The sequence below is a fragment of the Salmo salar genome, chromosome ssa04, assembly GCF_905237065.1.
Source record: "Salmo salar chromosome ssa04, Ssal_v3.1, whole genome shotgun sequence".
Classification (NCBI taxonomy): Eukaryota; Metazoa; Chordata; class Actinopteri; order Salmoniformes; family Salmonidae; genus Salmo; species Salmo salar.
Genome location: NC_059445.1, coordinates 49,662,538 through 49,686,792, shown reverse-complemented (window position 1 = coordinate 49,686,792; position 24,255 = coordinate 49,662,538). Strand labels below are relative to the sequence as shown.

General features: G+C 41.3%; 2 protein-coding genes across 3 annotated transcripts in view; one reads left to right on the top strand and one right to left on the bottom strand.

Annotated features, from left to right (window-relative positions):
* The first annotated feature begins 8,948 nt into the window (after positions 1–8,948).
* Positions 8,949–14,664, top strand: agtr2 (angiotensin II receptor, type 2). Of its 2 annotated transcripts, none has more exons than NM_001173627.1 (2): positions 8,949–8,984; positions 11,471–14,664. In NM_001173627.1, the coding sequence occupies exon 2, from the start codon at positions 11,519–11,521 to the stop codon at positions 12,626–12,628; it is 1,110 nt and encodes a 369-aa protein (NP_001167098.1). In that variant the 5' UTR covers positions 8,949–8,984; positions 11,471–11,518; the 3' UTR covers positions 12,629–14,664. The 2 variants fall into 2 exon arrangements, with proteins under 2 accessions (NP_001167098.1, XP_014052081.1); XM_014196606.2 differs by lacking the exon at positions 8,949–8,984 and adding an exon at positions 10,255–10,453 and having other exon boundaries at positions 11,471–14,016.
* Positions 14,665–15,237: 573 nt separating this feature from the next.
* LOC106603321 (teneurin-1-like) overlaps positions 15,238–24,255 on the bottom strand; it is a 187,802-nt gene continuing 178,784 nt past the window's right edge. The window contains 3 exon segments of the mRNA XM_014196852.2: positions 15,238–18,436; positions 18,567–18,709; positions 20,310–21,530. Coding sequence (XP_014052327.2) covers positions 17,681–18,436; positions 18,567–18,709; positions 20,310–21,530 — 2,120 coding nt within the window. The 3' untranslated portion in view covers positions 15,238–17,680.

Below are 24,255 nucleotides of genomic sequence, written 5' to 3'. Positions count from 1 at the left end.
TCTCCACTCTCCTCACATTTTAATCCGTGCAGTGGTGCAAATGGAAAAGCGTTGATAGTCATGCAAAGACGTGTGGATGATTTAAGAGGAGTATTTGGTATGAAACACTAGAGGGCGACAGTGTTTGCCATTCAGGCAAAACCAGCATTTTAATGAATCATGTCCATGTTTAGAGGAAGTGGTTTAAAATGAAGAAAAATAGGGGTATGGAAAGGAGAGACACTTGATTTTCTTTCATATCAAAACTAACATTTACGCAGTAGTAGGCCTACTGACTACTAATTTGACTGGTGTCGTTGGGACTTGATAGACTGCAGTGAGTGTGCCTTCATAGCCTGTGTTTCATTATCGTTGGCTCCATGGCGTATTCCAGGCGAGCCTCAATCTAATTGGTCTCTGAAGCTGATACCCTCACAGATACACCATCTATAAACACAGCATGAAGGTTGCTTATGGAATGTGACCCTGGTCTGACCCTGGCCAGACCCTGGCCAGTCTGAGGCACTAGGAACTGGAATATTAGACCCTGGTAAACAACAAGATCCCCTTTCCTGGTTTTGATTATTACATGTTCAACATGTTACCATGCTGTATACACCAATGCCAGAATGGCCAAAGAGAATCTTATGTTAGCGTTTCCTTTAACTGCTAATGTATCAATTACTTTGAGGGTACTTATGAATATTGAGAAAAACAGTGGTGTTTTGATCTCTGTAGGGGATTGGTTCCCTGGTCTGCAATGCATCACAGTTTTGTAAAGCCAGAAAAACCCCAATGATTTATGATTTTTGTATTTTTATGGAAATCTCAAGATTGCTTAAACATTCCCAAGTACTTCCATCCATCTGGGTCTATACTCACAGGGGAGACATCTGTTTCTCTTGGATAGCCGTGAGGCTCACAGTTCACACATGAAGATTCTACAGGAATTTACTTGTGCCCCTTAACTCTTTTACAATAATTTTCAAAAATACAATGGGAAGATTGTTATGACTAGTGGTAGCTGTTACAAACAATGATACATTATAAAGTATTTAAAGGTCTATTTTCTCTAATCTATAATTTGACATTACATGTGAATAGCTGTCAACTGAGGATAGTTTGAGGACCGCAGGTCTATCTAAAGACTCTTAGGCCTTAGTCATTGCCAGATGCTCCCAATGGACATTAACATGTGAGAACGGATGAAGATACCTCTATTCTAATTCTTTCTGACATTTTATCTATACATAGCTTCAGATGAGTCAGTGTCATTTACATAGTAACAGGACATTCCTCCTCCTCCTTTCTGAGCCACCACTGGGTTCACAGTACATGGAGCAAAAGCATTTGTCTCCCCTTTGACATCATGTCACAGTTTTATCGCTCCCCAGGCTCTTGCTCCCCCATATTTGCATCCTGTGCCTTTTCTGGTCCCACAGTCATGTCTTTTTTTTCCTCCCGGATACAGGCACATTCTCAGGGGCATTTTCCTCCTCACCCCATATTGGAGAAACTCACATCCACATGGGTCTTTGACTGTAGGCTGTTGATGTGGATACACTGTAAAATGATTTTGTTTGGCTTTGGTGAGTGCAAGTGCAAATCTCTTGCATACATGCAGTCATGCATCATGGACTGTTGTCAAACAAGATAACTGATGTGTGTTTTCCCTTGGCTCCATCAGTCACTCTCATTATATGAGAGATAAGACAGTCAGTTAGCTTTGGGTGTCATGGCTAAGGTTTCCCACAGCTACTGCAGTGAACTCTTCCAGTTAATTAAGGAAGCTGTGAAATCTATCTGACTGTTTGGCGTATGCTAAATATTTGTATAAGCCACTGAACAAGGCAGTTAACCCACTGTTCCTAGGCCGTCATTGAAAATAAGAATTTGTTTTTAACGGACTTGCCTAGTTAATTAAGGGGGAAAAAAATAAAGTATTGAATTACATAATCTGTATATGACACACAGCTACACCATTTCCATTATGAGCTTATAAAAACATACAAACTATGTAATGTAAAAACAAACAAATACCGTCACATTGTTTTTCAGGGCTATAACATGTTTGAGTAGGACATAGAGGACACACAATTTGCTTCTTTCACAGTCAGTGGTACATATTCTCCACTCTGGTGAAATTAGTCCAAACAGACATGTTCTTGTGGGTTATTTGTGGAATGTGTTGCTCTTTGCAAGAGGTTACGAGAAGAGAGTTTGACCTGTGAGCATCGCTGTGTTTAGAACAAACACTGATTCTCACCCAGCTCCTCATTGGACAATGAACCCCAGCCCAGATTGCCCAGTTAATTTCAGCATACTCTATTGAATGGGGCCCCTCCAGATGCTGGGGGTAAAAACTGCTGCTCTCCCTAAATGTGAGAAACAACCAGGAATCTCCTTCTCCACCCTCCCCATCTTAATCCAATACAGACATGTGGTGGATTATGCAAGTATTGGACATGCTGTGTTTTCAGTGCTGCCAAAATATGCTCGGAGAGCCTAAGTGGTGAGTTACAACCCACGGTCTACATGGTTTTAATTCTGAACCTGAGAACCTCCAAACCCCTCAGGTCATTCTGTTCAACAGGGTATAGGGGGAGGAAGGAACAGTCATGAGACCTTTTGCTGGTTACTGTTAACCATGTAATTGATACAGTATGCTCTGGTTGATATTATATAAAAATAAAGGTACAAATATTAGTGCTACATTATTTTTCTATACTATTTGTCTTATGTTTCAAACAGAAACAGCAATATTGATAGAATTTCTGTAGAATATAAGACATTTTCAAAACATCAAATCGAAAGTATGTGGACACCTGCTCGTTGAAATTTCATTCCAAATTCATGGGCATTAATATGGAGTTGTTCCCCCTTTTGCTGCTATAACAGCTTCCACTCTTCTGGGAAGGCTTTCCACTAGAAGTTGGAACATTTCTTTGTGGACTTGCTTCCATTCAGCCACGAACATTAGTGAGGTCGGGCACTGATGTTGGGCGATTAGGCCTGGCTTTGCATTAGGTGTTCCAATTCATCCCAAAGGTGTTCGAAGGGGTTGAGGTCAGGGCTCTGTGCAGCCCACTCAAGTTCTTCCACACTGATCTTGACAAACCATTTCTGTATGGACTTCGCTTTGTGCACGGGGGAATTGTCATGCTGAGACAGGGAAGAGCCTTCCCCAAAATGTTGCCACCTAAGTTGGAAGCACAGAATCGTCTACAATGTCATTGTATGATGTAGCGTTAAGATTTCCCTTCACTGGAACTGAGGGGCCTAGCCCAAACCATGAAAAACAGCCCCAGGCCATTATTCCTCCTACACCAAACTTTACAGTTGGCACTATGCATTCAGGCATCTAGCTTTCTCCTGGCATCCGCTAAACCAAGATTTGTTTGTTGACGCTCCTGACGAACAGTTATCGTGCTGGCAATGCTTCCAAAGGCAGTTTGTCACACTGTGGTGAGTGTTGCAACCGAGGACAGATGATCATTACGCGTTTCAGCACTCGGCAGTCCCGTTCTGTGAGCTTGTGTGGCCTACCACTTCGCGGCTGAGCCATTGTTGCTTCTAGACGTTTCCACTTCACAATAACAGCACAGTTGACCGGGGCAGCTCTAGCAAGGCAGAAATTTGTCGAACTGACTTGTTGGAAAGGTGTAAACCCAGTTCCTACATTTGAATATAAAAATTGATTTTATCAAACAAAACTATGCTACATTTTATCTCTGGAACCCTCAGGATGGCAAATCAGAGCAAGATTACTGAATGTAAGTACATTATTTACCTTCAGAGGTGAATGTATCAAACCAGTTGCCGTGATAAAAGTTTTTTTTTGGTCACAAATACAATGCTTTTCGTTTTTGAAATATTTAGGACTAACTTAGTCCTTGCCACCCATTCTGAAACTAATTGCGGCTCTCTGTCAAACCTCTACGGGATTGGTGTCATTAATTGGTGTTATTAATTTCACATTTCCACAAACTTCAAAGTGTTTCCTTTCAAATGGTATCAAGAATATGCATATCCTTGCTTCAGGTCCTGAGCTACAGGCAGTTAGATTTGGGTGTCATTTTTAGTCGAAAATTTAAAAAAAGTGTTTGATCCTTAAGAGGTTTTAAGTGTTGCAGTAATGTCAATTGTTGTAGTAGCTCACGTGTATAGTATTGAGTCATCCGCATACATAGACACACTGGTTTTACTCAAAGCCAGTGGCATGTCATTCGTAAAGACTGAAGAAAGTAAGGGTTCTAGACAGCTGCCCTGGGGAATTCCTGACTCAAACTGGATTATGTTGGAGAGGCTTCTATTAAAGAACACCCTCTGTGTTCTGTTAGACAAGTAACTCTTTATCCAAATCGACTGATTTCCTTATATGAACTGTAACTCGGCAAAATCGTTGAAATTGTTTGTGTTGTCTCATGCGTTTATATTTTTGATCAGTTTATAAGGGACACTTCATGTTTTGTGTATAATATTTACATTTACAGTGGGCGAGCTCCATTCCTGACAGGCTGATTGGATTCGATTTCAGCCTATTATCCATATAAGTATCCCTTACCTTGTATAACTGATGTGTATAATTGTAACAACCAGCATAGATAACAAGCTAGATGGCTAGCTAACAAGACTACCTTGCTAGCTAGCTCGCACACAAGACTAGCCAAGTTAGCATGCTTGCGATTGGCTTTGGCACACAGTCTGGGAGACAGGGCTGCCTGTCAGGCATCATTCAGGGTTTAAATGCCCCACGAGGACTTAGCTGCACCAAGAATTCTTAGCTCAAGGTAAGGGACATTTATCTTGCTAACGTTCTAACTTATAAACTGATAATGAGCTTCAAACACAAATGAAGCATGAAATGTACCATCCCTTAGTATAGCAGTCAATAAAAACATATGCACTGATCCACCGTAGGCTCTGCCTCCTCAGCCATACTGTCAATATATCAATGAGTCCACTCCTATTTATAGAGCGTATCTCGTGATCTCGACAAAACAACTTTTGTTTTGTCATGATAATAAGATAAGTTATGTTGATCACAATGAGGGAATATTGTTTTTTTTTTACTAATATTTTGTTGGATAACACATTTGGGTGAAGTTTGTTTTAGTTGATAACCATGTAGGGGGGAATTCCGACCTGAGTTAAGCGTGCCTAAATGGAACGTAATTCCATTTTCATGCACTTTTCTCTCTACACGTTTTATGACCTTGAGTTTAATCATGAGAATAGCATGCTAATCACTTGCTATTCGTTTGGGGTGGAGATCAAATAAATGAACGTGTGGCGGAGGTGTGTCTACAGATACGCCGTATTCTGACCTCAACTTAATGCCACCATCTTTATGTGTGATGAAACGATAAGGTCGAGCAACCTTTCGGTTCCAGGTGAAACATCTAGTTTATTTTTTCCTGATAGAAATAACACCATTCTCCAACACCACACTGTAATTTACAAATTGAAAAGAGCTATTGATAAGAGCTAGGTAAATGAGTAAGCCATTTGGATAAGGGGATTGGAAATAGAAATGACAATTGTTTTAGATCTTTTACTCTATGATCGCTGGTGACAAATGTGAAACCAGTCATATGGCAGCAAACTGAAACATCAACTCTGCTGGAACCAACTACAAAGTCCATTAGAATTGGATGTTCTTGTGCCGCTGAGGCAATTAAAGATATTGATTGGGGACCTTACTGAGCAATGAAATAGTTTTTCTTGAATATTTGTGTTGTGCTGTATTTGACTTGTTTTTTATATTATAGTTGATTTTTGAGTTTCTTATGAAATTGTATAAGCAGGGTTACCTTGTGAAAGAGACCCTTGTCTCAATGGTGACTCCCTGCTTTAATAAAGGTTAAAAAAAAGTGTCTTTCGAGAATTAAAGTACACCAAATTTTAAAGGGATGGCTTTAGATAAATGTATTAAATCTTATTGAATGAAAACTCCACGAGAAAATCTGTTGGCCAGCAAGTGGGAGGGTTTTCAGCAGTTTAATAAAATGTATTCTGTGCACGCAAGGGAACCATGCCTGCAAAGCCCATTTTTATTTGATTTATTTCACCTTTGTTTAACCAGGTAGGCCAATTGAGAACAAGTTTTCATTTACAGCTGCGACCTGGCAGTTGTAAATTAGTTACCCAACTGCATAAGGTAAAGCCTCGTTCACATTACCCATAAGCATTCTGTTACGTTGCACTCTGTTTATGTCATGTATTTCAATGGGGATGTCCACAACGGAGTGGAATGCCCCCTTCATGGACGCTACATACTTTGACATTTTCAAAATTTTGTGTCGTCTTCAGTCCAGCCAGAGTCCGTCAAAGAACAGGAAGTTACCAAACCAACAAAAAATTTGAAAAGATGTGGTTTTCGGTGATGGCTTTATGGGATAGCTAGCAACTTGTAAACAGTTACCCATTCCCAAAAGAGTACTATTTTAATAGTAATGTTAAATAATACACATTGGCTGTTAAGCCAATTATATTATGACTGTTGGCTCCCGTTTTAAGGTTATTGGGATAGTTATGTTATTTGTTTTTGATGATAATTATTAGGTGGAGGTTGCTAGCTACAATGGTATCTTCAACCGAAGCTAGTTTGACTTGCTATAGAGTTAGAGAAACAAGTTGAGGAAAAAGTAACTAAACAAAACCTGTTTTATTATCACCTGAAACAATATATTTATCCTGTCTTGAATGAAAAGTTCATATTTTGCAATCTCTTATGAGAGACAGGCTGTCCTCTATCTTGCGTTACAAACACTACACTTGTCCGTTCAGTAGCGGGGCAAGACTCAGTGAAGATGTACTGCAATGTGTACAGGACATAAATCTGACTGCGTAGGAAAGACGTACATTTCCTAAGTCTGAATTGGGCCCATAGTGAGTAGTGGCTACATAAGCAATAGAGGATTTCTTTTTCATCATGGATATTTTGGTAGTGGACACTGAGTTTACTGTAGCAAAACCTTAGGCCAGATTATCATATAATTTAGGTCCACATATGTGGACCTTTCTGAGAATTTCTACCTAATCTCCAGTAGGCTACTTGGATATTTAAAGATACCACCACCTCACTTGCATCTGGCTCGGCTAGTTTCTCATACATACTAGGAGGTTTGGAATTTCATCCTCTTTGAAGTGCAACATGAACTTGTTGACTTTTGGCTGGCTGAGAGGGAGGTGAGTAATGTCTACATCCTCCCTAATCCTAATGAGAGATGGCTGTAATGAGATCTACAGGACAGATATCCTCCCTGTTACCCTGACACCAGGTCACTACTCTCCCTCCATACCTCAGCCACCGCACTCAACCTGGACTCAGGGGTAGATGTCGTATAGTAAATGTAAATCCGGGACACTCCAATTAGTGTAATATGTTACGTTTTGTATGGTATGAATTAATTTGTGGATGTTCATCATCCGTTTTGTATATGTTACTAATTACAATTTGTATGATGTTACGAATTGCAATTCGTACAATATACATTTTGCAAATTATCATATGTTACAAATTACAATTTATGGCTAATGTTAGCTAGGTGGCTAATGCTAACATGAGCTAGACTATGGGTTAAGGGTAAGGTTAAGAGTTAGGTTAAAGGGTTAGGGAAGGGGTTAGTTAACATTCTATGTAGTTGCAAAAGAGCAAAATAAAAGTAAGTAGTTGAAAAGTTGCTAATTAGATAAAATTGTCATTGATGACCTTGGGGTTGCTAGACGTACGTGTTATAAGCCCATCCACCCTGACCAACCACCCTACTTTCATTTTTGCCTTAATAAGTAACCTTCTGTTTTATGTAACCATACCAACGTAACAAATCATACTAATTTGAGTGTCCAGGATTTACATATACTATGTTACGTCTAGTCTGTGAGACCAGGCTGCCGCACTACACCGTTCAACAGTAGACCTGGATGATTAATCTCCTCACTGATCGCACAATGTTATCTAGTCTGGCAGCACCTTACCCAATCACCGCTCACCTTTGAGAGGGTTCTTGTGTATTGTTACAAATCAAATAATCATAATGCTCAATTTTCTGTAATTTCAGAGCTGTAATTTCTGTAATTTCTATTAAGCTTTTGACACCATAACACTCAAGATGCAGTCAATATGATTTACAGCAATCAATATGATTTACAGCAATCAAGATGATTGGCAATTGACGTCATCCTTCATCATGCAGTTCAATTCTGGACTGGCCTCTTTTAGGGAAATCAAATCAGCAGCACATGGGGTGTTGTGTACATTGAGGAGAACATCTCTAACTGTTCTTTTATATAATGTGTAAGATTTTCACCGTCCACTCTGCACCTCCAGTAAGATTCTCTTGAACTCTGATGGAAAAGTTTTGGACTGAGCCTGTGTATGAGGTGATAATCCAAACTAAAACCATGTCATGGTATTTATAGGGGCAATCTGCAGTTTGAACAATAACAAAGTAGGCACTCCACCACTGATTTGGTAAATAGTTGAGGCATGGGGCTGGAGAAATGTAACCACTCCCAATGGATAGAAGGACTGACCATCCATGATATCAAAAGTATAGTTTTAATCATGATTTGAGGCTATACAGTGTTTGTTTACATTAACATTGTTTGCAAACATTGGAGTAAAACAAGTTTATATTTTAGGTTCTCATGGGGTACGACAGTGGAGCTAAGCTCATAAGTTATATTCTTCAAGAATCAATGGGTCTATATCATTAAGTCCAAAAATTGATGTAGTAACTGCAGATTGTCCCTTTAAGCGCCCCTGTACTATGCCTCTAGACGTCAGCTTGTTTTTATGAGGGGAGCGGGACATAGAGGAGTGACGAATGCCTGGCCTGGCCCATAATGCTGGCATGTGGTCAAGTTCCTCTTTCATAGACTTGGATGACTCCCTATGGGCCGGTGAAGACAAAAAAACCACAGAACCAAGTCTTCATACATCCAGTGTTCAGGCAAACACATCACGGGACTAACTTTCACTGAACTGCAGAAGATATAAGGTAACTCGACTTTATGTGAACGTTATAGGGGCTTTGAGATTTTTAAATAGTCATTTTTATGTTATCTTGGAAGAAAGTTTAATTATATCAAAGGGATTAATTAAAATTGTACATTATAATTTTATTACAGAGGAAAATTGTATGTAATCAGTATTCAAAATGATGCTCTCTATTATACTTTAAGTTATTAGCCTCATTATTAGTGCAGAGTATTTTAAAATAACCCTACAGAGAATACTTTTGTATTTTTCTCAATTTCAAGAGCTGAACTGTACTCTGTTAAGAACTCATTTCACAGGTTTAAAAGTTTAACATATTGCTAGAACGTTTTGTCACACAAAAGTTGATACAGTAGCACTGTGATATTATTTAAATAACATCCATTAATGGTTTTCAATATGTCAAATCAAATTTATTTATATAGCCCTTCTTACATCAGCTGATATCTCAAAGTGCTGTACAGAAACCCAGCCTAAAACTCCAAACAGCAAGCAATGCAGGTGTAGAAGCACAGTGGCTAGGAAAAACTCCCTAGAAAGGCAAAAACCTAGGAAGAAACCTAGAGAGGAACCAGGCTATGAGGGGTGGCCAGTCCTCTTCTGGCTGTGCTGGGTGGAGATTATAACAGAACATGGCCAAGATGTTCAAATGTTCATAAATGACCAGCATGGTCAAATAATAATAATCACAGTAGTTGTCGAGGGTGCAACAAGTCAGCACCTCAAGAGTAAATGTCAGTTGGCTTTTCATAGCCGATCATTGAGAGTATCTCTACCACTCCTGCTGTCTCTAGAGAGTTGAAAACAGCAGGTCTGGGACAGGTAGCACGTATGTAAAAACTAATGATACATAACACACCGAAAGTATTAGATTTTCTATACCCAATGTGACTAATTATTTATATTTGGTGATAAATTTAATCTACAGTACCTCCTCCAATTATATTAGTTTCAATTGACACTCAGTGTAAAAAACAATAGGAACACCTGCTCTTTCCATGACACAGACTGACCAGGTGAAAGCTATGACCCCTTATTGATGTCACCTGTTAAATCCACTTCAATCAGTGTAGATGAAGGGGAGGAGAGTTTAGTTTTTTTACATGGATTGTGTTTGTGTGTCATTCAGAGGGTGAATGGGCAAGACAAAAGATTTAAGTGCCTTTTGAACGGGATATGGTAGTAGGGGCCGGGCACACCGGTTTGAGTGCCTCAAGAACTGCAACGTTGCTGGGTTTTTCCACTCTCAACAGTTTCCCGTTTGTATCAAGAATGGTCCACCACCCAAAGGACATCCAGCCAACTTGACACAACTGTGGGAAGCATTGGAGTCAACATGAGCCAGCATCCGTGTGGAACGCTTTCGACACCTTGTAGAGTCCATGCCCCGACGAATTGAAGCTGAGGGCAAAAGTGGGTGTAACTCAATATTAGGAAGGTGTTCCTAATGTTTTGTGCACTGTGTATTAGGTATGTAATAAATATTGAGGTATAAATGTAAATATATTACATACATGTACAATACTTTCAGATAGAATGAAGGTAATGAAAATCCATCCAATCCACTACTTTTATCACACTTTCAAATACAAAATGTTTTTTTATAATAAGGAAGATCTTAAAAGATCTCCCGAGCGATCAAAATAACCGAAATAAAAAACGTTAGCTGACATGGGCTCTGGACATCTGACAAGGTATAAATAGCTCTATAGGGTATGCAATGACTGACATGACAAGAGGAACTGATGATTCACTACCTAATTTCAAAATTGGACCTTCTACCGTTCTACTGATACAACTTTCAAGAGTGAGTTTAAAGCCGGACTGAGTTCCTTACAGTTTGGGAACCATTGGCAGACTACTGCATGTAGGGGAGTTTCTCATGCAAATGGACACTGGAGAGGGGATTATGTCCAACCCCAGAACCCCCAGAGCCCTCTAAAACAACCAACCACATGTTCCCTCTGTCTCCTCCTATATAACACTATCCAGATGGACTCCAGCCTGGAGCCTGCACAGAGGAGGACTATCCAATACATATTCTCAAAACAACACAGTCCAAATAGCAAGTCCCAAATGGGCTGTACAAATGTATTTCTTTTTCCGTTAGGTTCAGGACAAAATGACAATGAAAAGTGTTTGGGGATTCTTACATTTGCTGTTAGGGGCTAGAAAAATACAGAATAACACCCTATAATACGATTATTTTACATACGGCTGTTATCACAAAAATATTTGGCTGTCATCAGAATGTAATATATTCAGTCTTGGCTGAGAACACCTCATTCTTCAGTTGGCCCACCCTGTATGTGTCTACTAACATTGAGCAATTTCTTACCATGTTTGCCAAAACTGTCTCATTGTGTTTTAGTTACTGACGTATTGCAACTAACTAGTGCATGTATTTTAGGTTACAGATATTTGATTTTGTTAGGAGACCTTGTTTCTCTAATTTAAAATGTTGCTGATTTTATGTTAATCTTACAGGCCTTAGTGGGAGTTGGCTGTAGAAGCAATCACGGACACAGAGTACCCATGGCATCAACACACTCTAACCTCTCAATGGCCACCAACTCGTCAGAACATCTAATGAGCAATTCGTCCTCATGTGATTCCATCTCCCCCTCTCTGCATCAGAACAAGCTGATCCCCACCATCTACAGTGTTATCTTTGTTCTTGGTTTCGTGGGCAATATCTTGGTGGTGTTCGTGTTACGTCAAAAGTCCAACCGTAAAACAGTGGCCAACACTTACATTGTAAACTTGGCCCTCTCAGATCTGTTGTTCCTGATCAGCCTGCCTTTCTGGGCAATCTACTACTCCTTTGACTACAACTGGATGTTTGGTGGGCTGATGTGTAAGCTGTGTGGCTGCCTCCTCTCCCTGAACGTCTACGCCAGCATCTACTTCATCACCTGTATGAGTGTGGACCGATACAGAGCCATTGTCTATCCCCTCCAGTCTCAGTGCAGCAGGAACCTGTGTCGGGCGCGAGTGGTCAGCGGTGTGATCTGGACCATCGCCGGCCTCATGACCATCCCCACCATGGCCTTCCGAGACACCTACCACCTCAAGGAGCTGGGGGTCACGGCCTGCGTCCTCATCTACCCACCTACCCAGCCCTACTGGTTCCCAGGCCTGGCCCTGACCAAGAACATCCTGGCCTTCTTGGTGCCCTTCACAGTCATCGCCAGCTGCTACTGCCGCATCGCGAAGCACCTCCTGGGGGGACAGCCCAGCTTGGACAAGAGTTCCAGGAACCTGGACCGCGTAATGAAGATGGTGGTGGCTGTGGTGCTGGCCTTCTTCGTCTGCTGGTTCCCCTTCCACGTGCTGACCTTCCTGGACGTCCTGAGCACCCTGGGGGTGATGCACAGCTGTTGGGTGCGCCAGACCATCATTACCCTGATGCCCTTCACCCTCTGCCTGGGCTTCTCCAACAGCGCCATCAACCCCTTCCTCTACTGCTTTGTGGGGAACCACTTTCGGGAGCAGCTGTGGCGGCTGTACGAGGAGAAGGCTCCCAGGCTGTCCCAAAAGAGAGACTCCATCAGCACCAGGCTCAGCTCCTTCTCCAGGAAGCTCAGTGACCTCAAGGACACAGGGCCACTGGAGACTCTGGACCAACACAGTAGGGGCCCCTAGTGCAGAGAGGTTACATGGCAGGACTATGAGAGGCCTGTCTGTCAAATGTGTAACAGTTGACACCGGGGATCCTGAATGACCACCAGGCCTAGTCTCCAGGGGACGTTAACCCCCCCTATCTACTTCTAATTAGGGACAACCTGCAGGCTGGACAGAGGGAATATAAACATAGATTTAAATGTCAGTTTAACATCGCATGCCACCAAGCTCATGTTAGGGGGAAGGGATATTATATCACCAAATCTACAGTATATGTGCTGAGTAAACCTGTCATGTTTTCTGAGATACACAGGCCAGTGTGATAATAAGTGTGTGAAATATACAACTACAGTGTATGTGCCTTTGTCCTAGTTACAATAATGTGATGTGTATGTTGTTTTTATTGTATATAAGTAACAAAAATGTCAGTGAACACAGAGCCTTCTAAACGGCAGGAAAAGGTCCAAGCAAACATCTACTGTGAACTGTACAATTTGTGTCTCTTGAACCATAATTTACATTGTATTGTGTCAAATGTACAACCCTTATCAGGATACGCTATGAATTCTATGTTTTCCAGTCACTCTTCATTTAATATAACAGAATAATGAAAGCCAGACAGTAATGGCAGTCTTCTTGGTGTGAAAACAAAACATATATTCAGTTAAGGTCATGCTCAAGTTGAACATGGGAAAGCCAGGAGTCGAGTTCGCATCACATTGTAGCAATTTGAACATGCATTTGCTTGTTTGTCATATAATCAAAACTTGCTGTTTTTTTTCTCCTGACATTTCTGTTTGCAACAGTAATGGAGACAAGGAGTAGACTGAGTAACAAGCATTAATATAGGCAGTTTTACTGCCACTCTGTGGCTGGGTTTGATAACTGCAGGTGGAAAAGAATTCTCTCTGATTGATAATTGCGTAGTTTTTATTTCAAATTGTAGTTTTAGTTATTAAAACTCATCCAGACCCATCATATTATCAACTAATATGGTCTGAACAGAATAGTGAAAAACAAATCAAGGTGACGTACATGTAAATACTGGTACTATACTTCAATACTGTTTCCTGCAGTGTTTTCCTAATGACCAGAGAGTACAGATGTAGGATCTTAATTGGATTACTGTGTTGCATGAGAATGTATAGTGTATTGGACATATTTGAGGTTTAAGAAGGCTTATGAAGTTTGTAATTTCCACTTTGAAATTTCAGATTGATTTTTCTCTTTCGAAAAATGTGTCAACCCCTAAAATCTTCTTTTCATTAATTAGAATTCACATTTCCTGTTGCAGCAAACTGGCTCAAATTAAGATCCTACATCTGTAAGCCTATGTGTGATCTTTTCTTTCCTCTTAGGATATATGATTTCTTGTAGATGCTACTGTACTGTAAATACTACCATACCGATTGTGTGTCAGTGTTATTCATTCATAGTGATGGCAGGCTTCAGTGTGATAGCTCCATGGTAAACGGACTCATGTTCTATCAGCAAGGCCACTACTGAGAGGAACCTGGGTGCTGTGAGGAGAGATGGGAGACATCTCCGAGACAGTGAGAGTGAGGCCAATACCTACTGCCTATGTGTTCTGTGAGTTCTTGAACAGTATTGTTGATCCATTGTAGGTTTAGTTATTGCAATTTTGATTGACTTTAGCTATAAATTCACATTTGCATCAATGCTGTTGTGACGAAAACGCATAATTTCTCAGCAAGGCGGTGGATAACAACTTTACAGAATGAAAACAACAGATGGATGATATGACATGCCTTTTTGTGTGACAAATACACACCTGTGTTTCCATCTTTCTGATTCATGCTCATACAGACGGGTTGTTCCATTTAATTTGAGTCCAATTTACACAGACTACCGAATACCATAAATATTGGACTGTAATGTACTGTACGATTACACTTAATCACTTTTCATTGAATTGCTGTTATATTTTTCAGCTATTTTCACTGAAAGATGATGTCTATACCTACAGTGTTCCAAATCAAGGAGGGGCCCTGGACAGTTGTGATGAGAAAAGAGAAATAATAAACATGATATCAATATCCATTGGTTAACAGTAATTACCACATGGCAACACGTGAATTACAACAATATACTGTACATTCATACACATTTTCTTACATTCCAATTATAGAAAGCACATCCCTTAGGAGGTATGGCCTCAAAACGCTACAGAACACACAAAATTATAACACGTTAATGTGGTATTAGTGACAAAACCTCGTAGTTATTTTGGAAATAGCAAACTATTCTGACTTGACCTGAATGAACAGATAAGGCGTTTCTGTGTTTCAGACAGAGTGTAGAGTACAGACACGATTATTCGGGACGATAAGGAATCTGATAGCTGCCTTTGGAAATCCATCTGGCGATGCCCCTATACCCTGTGGAAAACCAACACACTAACACTGAGCAGCAGTACCTATGAGATGATGGCTCCTCTTCAAAGATACAAACTTTAACAATATATATATATATATATAATGGTGAAACGATTCAATTTAAACAATTTCTGTGTTTGATTATTTTCATGGTACAGCTATCAATTTAAAACCACTGAATACACTCATATTATTTCATAATACAATGAAAGAAACAACATCAAAACATTTGGATAAAGAATTTGCACATTTATTTATTAAAAGTCAAACCTTCAAAGTACCTTGTTTTGAATATGAACTTTCCACACCCAATATATTAACTTCTCATTATTTACACCCACTTCCTGGAGCGCTTGCAGAAAATACATGCCTCTTGGTCAAAGCCCAGAGTAGAAAATGCAATCAAGCGATATCAGTGTTTTCATACCATACAAATGTATCTTGGCAATCACACTGTCTTCGCTCTCGGAGTTACCCAACTGAGACAGTATCATCAATATGAACACCAGTGGGCAGAGCATTATTTATTATATGGAGTACTATCAATTAATTTACCCAAAATATGTTATATAGTATACCATATAGCCTATATTTTATACAATTCATTTTTGCAATACAACCCAATGAAAATGAAAGTAAAAAACAACAGATAAGGTTGCACAGAATTATATTTTTTATGAACTGGACAGTATTAAAGTGATTATCAGAATATAGGGTGTTTGTCTTTGTACTCCATGCTTTTGGTTCAGCCTTTTCCACAGTGTTAATGTTTCATTTCTGTATGAGAAGCATGGAAAACAAATGTCACTACACAAACCATACACAGCCCAATTATAAAAAATCCTTAACAATACAACCAAATTGTGGATATGGGTAATGTGTGAGGGTGGATAACTGGACAACCTTTCACTTTTTAAATCCCTCTTCTCCAGCTCCAAACATGTCATACTTTGAGCCAAAAGTTAATAAATAATAAATAGTTCAATATCATCCCAGACTTGAAAGTTTGTCTTTGGAAATAATGAGGATTCTTAGATGTTTCAAAGGACTGAGTAAACTATTGATGAACTAAGACTTGTTTAATTGGGGCTGCATTCAAAATATTTCAGCTGTTGTGAAGATGGTGTAATGTTATGCACATCTAATTTCCTCTAATTTTTGGTGGAATACTAGACGCCGAGGCATACGGCATACAGTACTTGCAATCTTTTTACAGAAGAATGACATGCTGAAACACAATGTGACTTCGTTGTAGTAAATTAATCAGACAAAATACATGTTGAGTAAATATTTAAAAAATGGATGTTTCCAGACCGTTTTATCTGTTTTAAACAGCTACTCAATGTGTGCATTTCTCTCTGAAAAATCCTCCTCCACATTCACTACGTTTGACCCGTAACTAGTACACAGTCAGGCTCTTGTAAGCTACCAACTGTGAATTTGTTCTATTCTCTTTCTGCTATACTACCCACTTGATAACTGTAAGTGGGCCTTCTCCTACATGTATGGACATTTTTTACAAACGTATCATCGTTTCAGTACAATTCTTACACAACTAATTTGTAATGTTTTGATTTCACATTGGCGGCAGAGACTTATCTACTGCACTGTCTGCCAATTGACTTACTAGCTCAGATATAACTGATCAGGGACTGGGAAGGATTGCCTTGTAATGGTATCAGAATAATTAAGGTACAATGAATGTAATATCTGTGAATTACAATATGAGGTTTTCTGTAACATTTACACTATGATTTAGCACTTTGCATAGGGCACTATAGTCTGCCCTGCAAGCTCCACTCCATAAGGATTCTAGTCCAGTACATAAATAATAACACTTTCATGGTATGGAAGGAGATGTTTTGATTAAATTGTCATCCTTCAAAGTTTTTTTAAGAGCAGAAAGGCACAAGCTCCACCCAGATAATACATTATATTTTACAATAAGCAATTTGTAAAAAAGTAAACTGTACTGTACAGGTTTTCAGCATGAATACTTTTTCCTGTTGCTCTGTGTAACTCCAGTGATCAATTCTATTGATAGGATTAACGATTAATAATCAGTAACAACACATTATTAAGTTAAGCACTTGTATCTCGCTAAAGCACTCGCTATATACAATGTCATGTGTCTAAACCCACACAATCTACTCCATTGTACCACCAGAACTTTAAATACGCAGAAAGCAGCAAAATTCCCGATGCCAGTGAGTCTCATTCACAAAAGAAGACAGTAGCTGTCACTGCCATTTCTCAAGAGATCGCAGACAGATATGCACTGTATGAACTGAAATGACAGCAATTCACTACACTGTTATAGATACAGTATGTATAAAGATTAATTATATGGTAATGAACTTGATACGGAGTCTGTCATCTCAGATTCAGCATATCTAACAGCTTACAAAGTAGGTCAAATTACATAAGCTAGCCAAGTAACTCCAAAATGAAAGACAGTCAAGAGTTTCAAATGATCAATTCATTCTCAGAAGAAACAAAACAATCAGAACACAGGTGAAACAAAATACCATCATTTGTCACTTAAAGGCAGTTGTCTTTTTTTTGTATATTTATCGTCATCATTCTAGAAAAAACGGTACAACAAATCATTGTGTCTAAAAACAGACTGTCTTTGGTGAAGGGGAACCCACGGCAGTAGTGAAGCACGATGCCGCTGTTACCTCCTCCCTATTTCACTTTGCCTCATGAAGTGAATGTTGTTGGCACTGTCAGAGAGCTCCAGGTACTGCTCCACGGGGAGCACGAAGTAGCCGCCATAGCCGGGAACCTGTCCAGTGGTGAGCAACTGCTGCCTCTCTCCTTCTGTCCAGAGCCTGGAGCCTTCCTCTCCTTCCTCCAGCCTCCTCTGCTCGATGACCCAGGCCTGCTCCACCGCCCTCTGCCGGGCCACCTCCAGAACATGCTCCCTCTCCTCTTCCTCTGTGGCCCCGTAGCGGATGTTGAAGCACAGAGTCCCGTGCTGCATCTGGATGTCAGCGAAGCGCCTAGTCCTCCCATCCACCACCGTCGTCATCTGAGACACGGTCACGTTGACGCCGTTCTCCAGGACGCGACCCGCTCCGTTGTGGCCAACCACTCCCAGATCCCCCTCCAGCAGGCCGGGCTTGACAAAGTAGTGAGTGTCCAGACCGTTCACCGTGAAGTGCAGGCCGGATAGGTAGAGCGCATGGTTTAGGACTGCTGCCACACGCCGGCTGTCCTCGCTTGCAACCCCAATGATTTCGGTGGTGACAACATTATCTCTGATGGCGAACTTGACACCCTTTCCAAAGATGGAGGAGATGGCAGAGAAGCGGGGCCTCCGGCCATGCCACGTCCCCAGCTGACCAGTCACCTTACTCATAGGCAGTCGGTCCAGAGAGATGAAGTTCTTTAGGTGTTTCTGCAGCTCACACTGGATACCCAACAGAACCTGGCAGACAAACACACATGGGATGGTTATCTAATGATAATAAGGACTTTCAGGTCATCTAATATCTAAGGACCATACATGGCTGGAGATTAGGCTCTGTTAGACTAGGCCTAGTCTAGGTTTAGCTCACCTTGCTAGGGTCCCAGTCTTGTGTCTTGGTTTGAGTCTTCATCATTTCGTAGGTTTGCTCCATGCTCTCCACCTCCGGCTTGGGGTAACCAGGGACAACGTTGTGGAGCTGGAACCCAAACAGTTGCAACCAGCTGCTGATGTCTGGAGACAGAAGGTATGGAGGAGTCAATTACAGGGCATTGGATTTGAGCTTTTGTCATGCAACACAATTGAAACCATCCTGTCTAAATATCTGTCTACACTGCGTGAACAATTATTCGAAAAGTGAGTATTCTGTTCTTATCATTATTTCTATGCACATTTTCCAACTCCAAACCATATAAACTTGAATGCTTATCGGATTTAATCAGGAGGGAGGGTGTGGCAAAAGTGAATTACACCATATATCCAGATGTGCATAATTATTAGGCAGCTTCATTACCTCAGGTAAAATGGGCCAAAAAAGAGACTGAGACTGAAAAGTAAAAAATTGTAAAATGCCTTTCAGACGGATGCAACACTCTTGAAATAGCTAAACTATTGATGCGTGATCACCGGACAATCAAACGTTTTGTTGCGAATAGTCAACTGGGGCGCAAAAAACGCATGGAGAAAAAAAGGCGCAAATGAACTGCAAAAGACTTAAACGTGTAGCTACCAGGAACCCATTATCCTCCAGTGCCAGCATATTCCAGAACTGCAACCTATCTGGAGTGTCCAGAAGTACAAGGTGTCAAGTGCTCAGAGACATGGCCAACGTCAAGAAGGCTGAAACATGACCACCACTGAATAAGTTGAAGCGTCAAGATTGGGTAAAGAAATACCTGAAGACAGATTTTTCAAAGGTTTTATGGACAGATGAAATGAGAGTGACTCTTGATGGACCAAATGGACGGGCCCGTGGCTAGATCAGTAATGGACACGGGGCACCACTTTGAGTCAGGCGCCAGCAAGGTGGAGGAGGGGGTACTGGTATGGGCTGCTATCATTAAGGATGAGGTAGTTGGACCTTTTCGGGTTGAAGATGGACTGAAACTCAACTCCCAAACCTACTGCCAGTTTCTGGAACATTCTTTCTTCAATCAGTGGTACAGGAAGAAGTCCTCAGCATTCAGGAAGGCCATGATCTTTATGCAGGACAATGCTCCATCACATGCATCCAAGTACTCCACTGCTTGGCTAGCCAGCAAGGGCCTCAAAGATGCCAGAATAATGACCTGGCCCCCTTCCTCACCTGACTTAAATCCTATTGAGAACGTGTGGGCCCTTCTCAAACGTGAGATTTACAGTGAGGGAAGACAATACACCTCTTTACAGCATTTGGGAGGCTGTGGTTGCTGCTTCAGCGAAAGTTGATCGTGAACAGATCAAAAAACTGACACTCCATGGATGGAAGGCTCATGGCAGTTATTGAAAAGAAGGGTGGCTACATTGGTCACTGAGTATTTTGGCCAAAAATGTTATTTAATTGTCATTTTGTGTTACTTATTTGTTACAATTACTCAAAAAATTAGAGAATTAACAAGTGATCATTTTTAAATTTAGTTGCCTAATAATTGTGTACACATATATTCCCCAGAGACAGACAAAACTCACTTTTCCTTTGACATTCAGGTTTGAGGTTCAATAACATTTTGGATTGACTGAGAGCATTGTATTTCTTCAACAATAAAATGAATCCTGAGGAATACGCCTAATAATTGTGCATGCAGTGTATATCTCCTAAGGAACATATAGTGGATCTCATCAACATTAGTCTTACCTGTAGTGAACTTGGTGACATCCTGTAACTCTGCAACAGGGTAGTTGTTTTTGAAGGAGTAGAGGTTGAAAGGCTTGGGGTTGATGCTGAGCTCCGTCCACAGGTTATGGTTGGGAGTGGTCCACCTCCCAGCCACCACATCATAGTCCCTCCTCCCCAGGTGGACCAGCTTGGTCAGCGCGTCATAGAGACCGCCCTGGAACCCGATGATCAGCAGAAAGGAAGGGTTTGAGTCTTGGTAGATGTCTCCGTAAGGGGTGTAGAGCATCTCCTTGACTATGTGTCCTTGGCTGCTGAAGATGGCCAGTGGCGTGCCAGAGTTATCACAGGCTACGTAGTACTCCTCCCCGCTGCTCAGCTCCATGGCGATCAGGTGTCCCTGCAGGTCGTAGTAGAGCGAGGTGATCTCAGAGCTGGAGTGGTTGTACATGTGGGTCACCCTGGTGGGTTTGGTCAGGTCAGCATAGAAGTACTGCTGCTGCTGGCCGTCACTGGTCCTGCTGGCCACCCGCCTGCCCAGGCCGTCGTAGCGGTAGTGAACACTCCTCTCTGACACTTTGTCAAACGCTTTGGCAAGCAGCCCGTTGGAGTTGTAATCAAACATGACATTGCCCCGCAGGCGAAGAAAGCCATCTTCATCCATTTTGTACTGAATTTCTCCGAGTCTTGTTATGCGGTCACGTAAGTCGTAGCGCAGCGGCGTTAGTCTGGCACTGTTGCCATGACTCAGTAAATTAATGTTGCCGTTGAGGTCGTAACTATAGCGCCACTGTGGCCTATCATTCACCGACACAGCCTGGAGCTGACTATCAGCATCATACTCGTATGAGTAGCGTGTGATGTTGTTATCCACACCAATCCTGATGTCACAGATAGTGATGCGGCCCATGTTGTCATACTGCACTGTCATCCAGTAGGCAATAGACTTCAGGATCTCGTACTGGACCTCGATCACTTGTCCGTTGGCATTAAATATCTTCGTGTGCTTCATGATGTGTGTAGTGATCACTTGATTGAGGTCATAGTTTATGACACTGAATTTCCCAAACTGTTCAATTCTTCCTGACACGTCAACATAACGGTAAAGGTCAATGGGAAGAGGGGTTTCATTAATCATGGCCTGCATGCTGGTGACCCGGAAGTTATTATAGCTGTAGTCAAATCTGGCATTCACCAGGCCCTCCACACTAAACCTGTAGATCTGTCTCCCAACCAGAGGACCTGTGGGGAGAATAATCCATTTAATTATCCTTTAAAAAAACAATGAAACGTCATATCTGAGTAATTATAAAATACATGTTCATGACTCTAGCAGCTCTTCAAAGTTTGAAGCCATACATATCTTCAATAGCAGAGCAGAGATGCCTGAAGACTACCAATACTAATCCAGGTTATCAAACTGCTTTGTTCACACCCATATGGGTTGCACATAGTATTTGTATGACTGCTTAGACTGAACTAACTAAAGCAGAATGAAAGACATTTTAATTACTTCTGTCCTTAGGAGATGAATATTACATGGTGATAGTATTATGTGACTGCAAATTAAGTTGGAGGCTGTTGACCTGTCATGCTTGAAATTGCAGATTGAATGACAAAGCAATTGAATGGCAGTTAATTAATGTGGGTTTATTCATTCTCCCAGTCAGCTCTGTAAAGGCCTCTAACAACATGCTCAATACCTTCATTTGGATCTCAAAGCTGCTCAGGAACTCACAGGGCAACAAAAAAAGTCCTACAGTCTGATACTTAGTGTAGGTGTGCACAAGGTTAATTAATTGTTATCTACACTACTGAAGTGAAAGTGTGTAATGTATATAACATCAAAGTAGGTGATATATAAGCAATTCGTTTTAATGAAGGTATACAGTACATACAACTATATTACCAAAAGTATGTGGACACCTGCTCGTCAAACATCTCATTCCAAAATAATGGGCATTAATATGGAGTTGGTCCCCTCTTTGCTGCTAGAACAGCCTCCACTCTTCTGGGAAGGCTTTCCACTAGATGTTGGAACATTGCTGTAGGGACTTGCTTCCATTCAGCCACAAGAGCATTAGAGAGGTTGGGCACTGACATTGGGCGATTAGGCCTGGCTCGCTGTCAGTGTTCCAATTCATCCCAAAGGTGTTCAATGGGGTTGAGGTCAGGACTCTGTGCAGGCCAGTCAAGTTTTCCACACTGATCTCGACGAACCATTTCTGTATGGACCTTGCTTTGTGCACAGGGGCATTGTCATGCTGAAACAGGAAAGGGCGTTCCCCAAACTGTTGCCACGAAGTTGGAAGCACAGAATCGTCTAAAATGTCATTGTATGCTGTAGTGTTAAGATTTCCCTTCACTGGAACTAAGGTGCCTAGCCCGAACCATGAAAAACAGCCCCAGACCATTATTCCTCCTCCACCAAACTTTACAGTTGGCACTATGCATTGGACAGGTAGCGTTCTCCTGGCATCCGCCAAACCTAGATTTGTCCGTCTTACTGCCAGATGGTGAAGGGTGATTCAAAGCGTTTTCACTGATCCGGAGTCCAATGGCGGCGAGCTTTACACCACTCCAGCTGACACTTGTCATTGCGCATGGTGATCTTAGGCTTGTGTCCGGCTGCTCGGCCATTGAAACCCATTTCATGAAGCTCCCAACGAACAGTTCTTGTGCTGACGTTGCTTCCAGAGGCAGTTTGGAACTCAGTAGTGAGTGTTGCAACCGAGGACAGACGATTTTTACCCGCTACGCGCTTTAGCACTCGGCGATCACGTTCTGTGAGCTTGTGTGGCCTACCACTTCGCGGCTGAGCCATTGTTGCTCCTAGACGTTTCCACTTCACAATAACATCGCTTACAGCTGACTGGGGCAGCTCTAGCAGGGCACAAATTTGATGAACTGATTTGTTGGAAAGGTGGCATCCTATGAAGGTGCCACGTTGAAAGTAACTGAGCTCTTCAGTACGGGCCATTCTACTGCCAATGTCCGACTATCGAGATTGCATGGCTGTGTGCTCGATTTTATACACCAGTCAGCAACGGGTGTGGCTGAAATAGCTGAATCCACTAATTTGAAGGGGTGTCCACCTACTTTTGGCAATGTAGTGTACACCATATCAAAACCAGCATGTAAAAGTCCATAATTGAGCACGCCAAATCAACCAGCCAGGCTATATATTCTCAAGGATTCTCATTCATGCTCTCGTCTACCATCATCCCTCTCTCTCTGCTGTCCCTGATTGCTTATTTCAGCTTCAAATCAGACTTATTGTGGCCAGCCAATGGAGGACCTGGGATGCTATTAAGAACATGTTCACGTCAATTCGTTAGAAGAAAATCGAGGTGGATTTGTGCAGGGGGGCCTAGCATGGAGACTGGGAGAGACTGGCAGAGTCTGGTGACCCCCAACAGCGAGACATGTACGTCTAAAAAAAGGACAGAATAGAAGTCTGTGAAGCTGAGGAAATTGCTCATCAGTGCACAGCAGCACTCCCAATCTCCATCTCTTCAGAATGGGTTCTGATTTGGTGCCCTATATAATCAGTGTGCCATTCCACATTGGCTTTATAGGGATTTCAAATCCCTACTGAGTTCTGGAGACATTCATGGATTTTGCTCCCAAAAATAGATTCAAACTTAGCAGGCTGAATAGGATATATCATTCTCATGGGTTAATTATTGGGGCCATATGCCAGAGGATATATTTCAAGAAGTGCTAATAGTGTATTTCATGGTGGTATACTCAATCTCTCAAAGCAGACTTATATGTCAAACTTTAAGTCTAGTCTGACATAAAGCATTATCAGAATTGCTTATAGTGATTAGAGCTCACAATGAAGGATAATCTTCAGCTATGCCTAAAGGCCTCCTCATCTCCTATAGCTTATATGGCTTATTGTCTTAAACTCCTGCAGAGGCACAACCATTTGTGGTTTTATTTCTTACATTAACCTGTCATA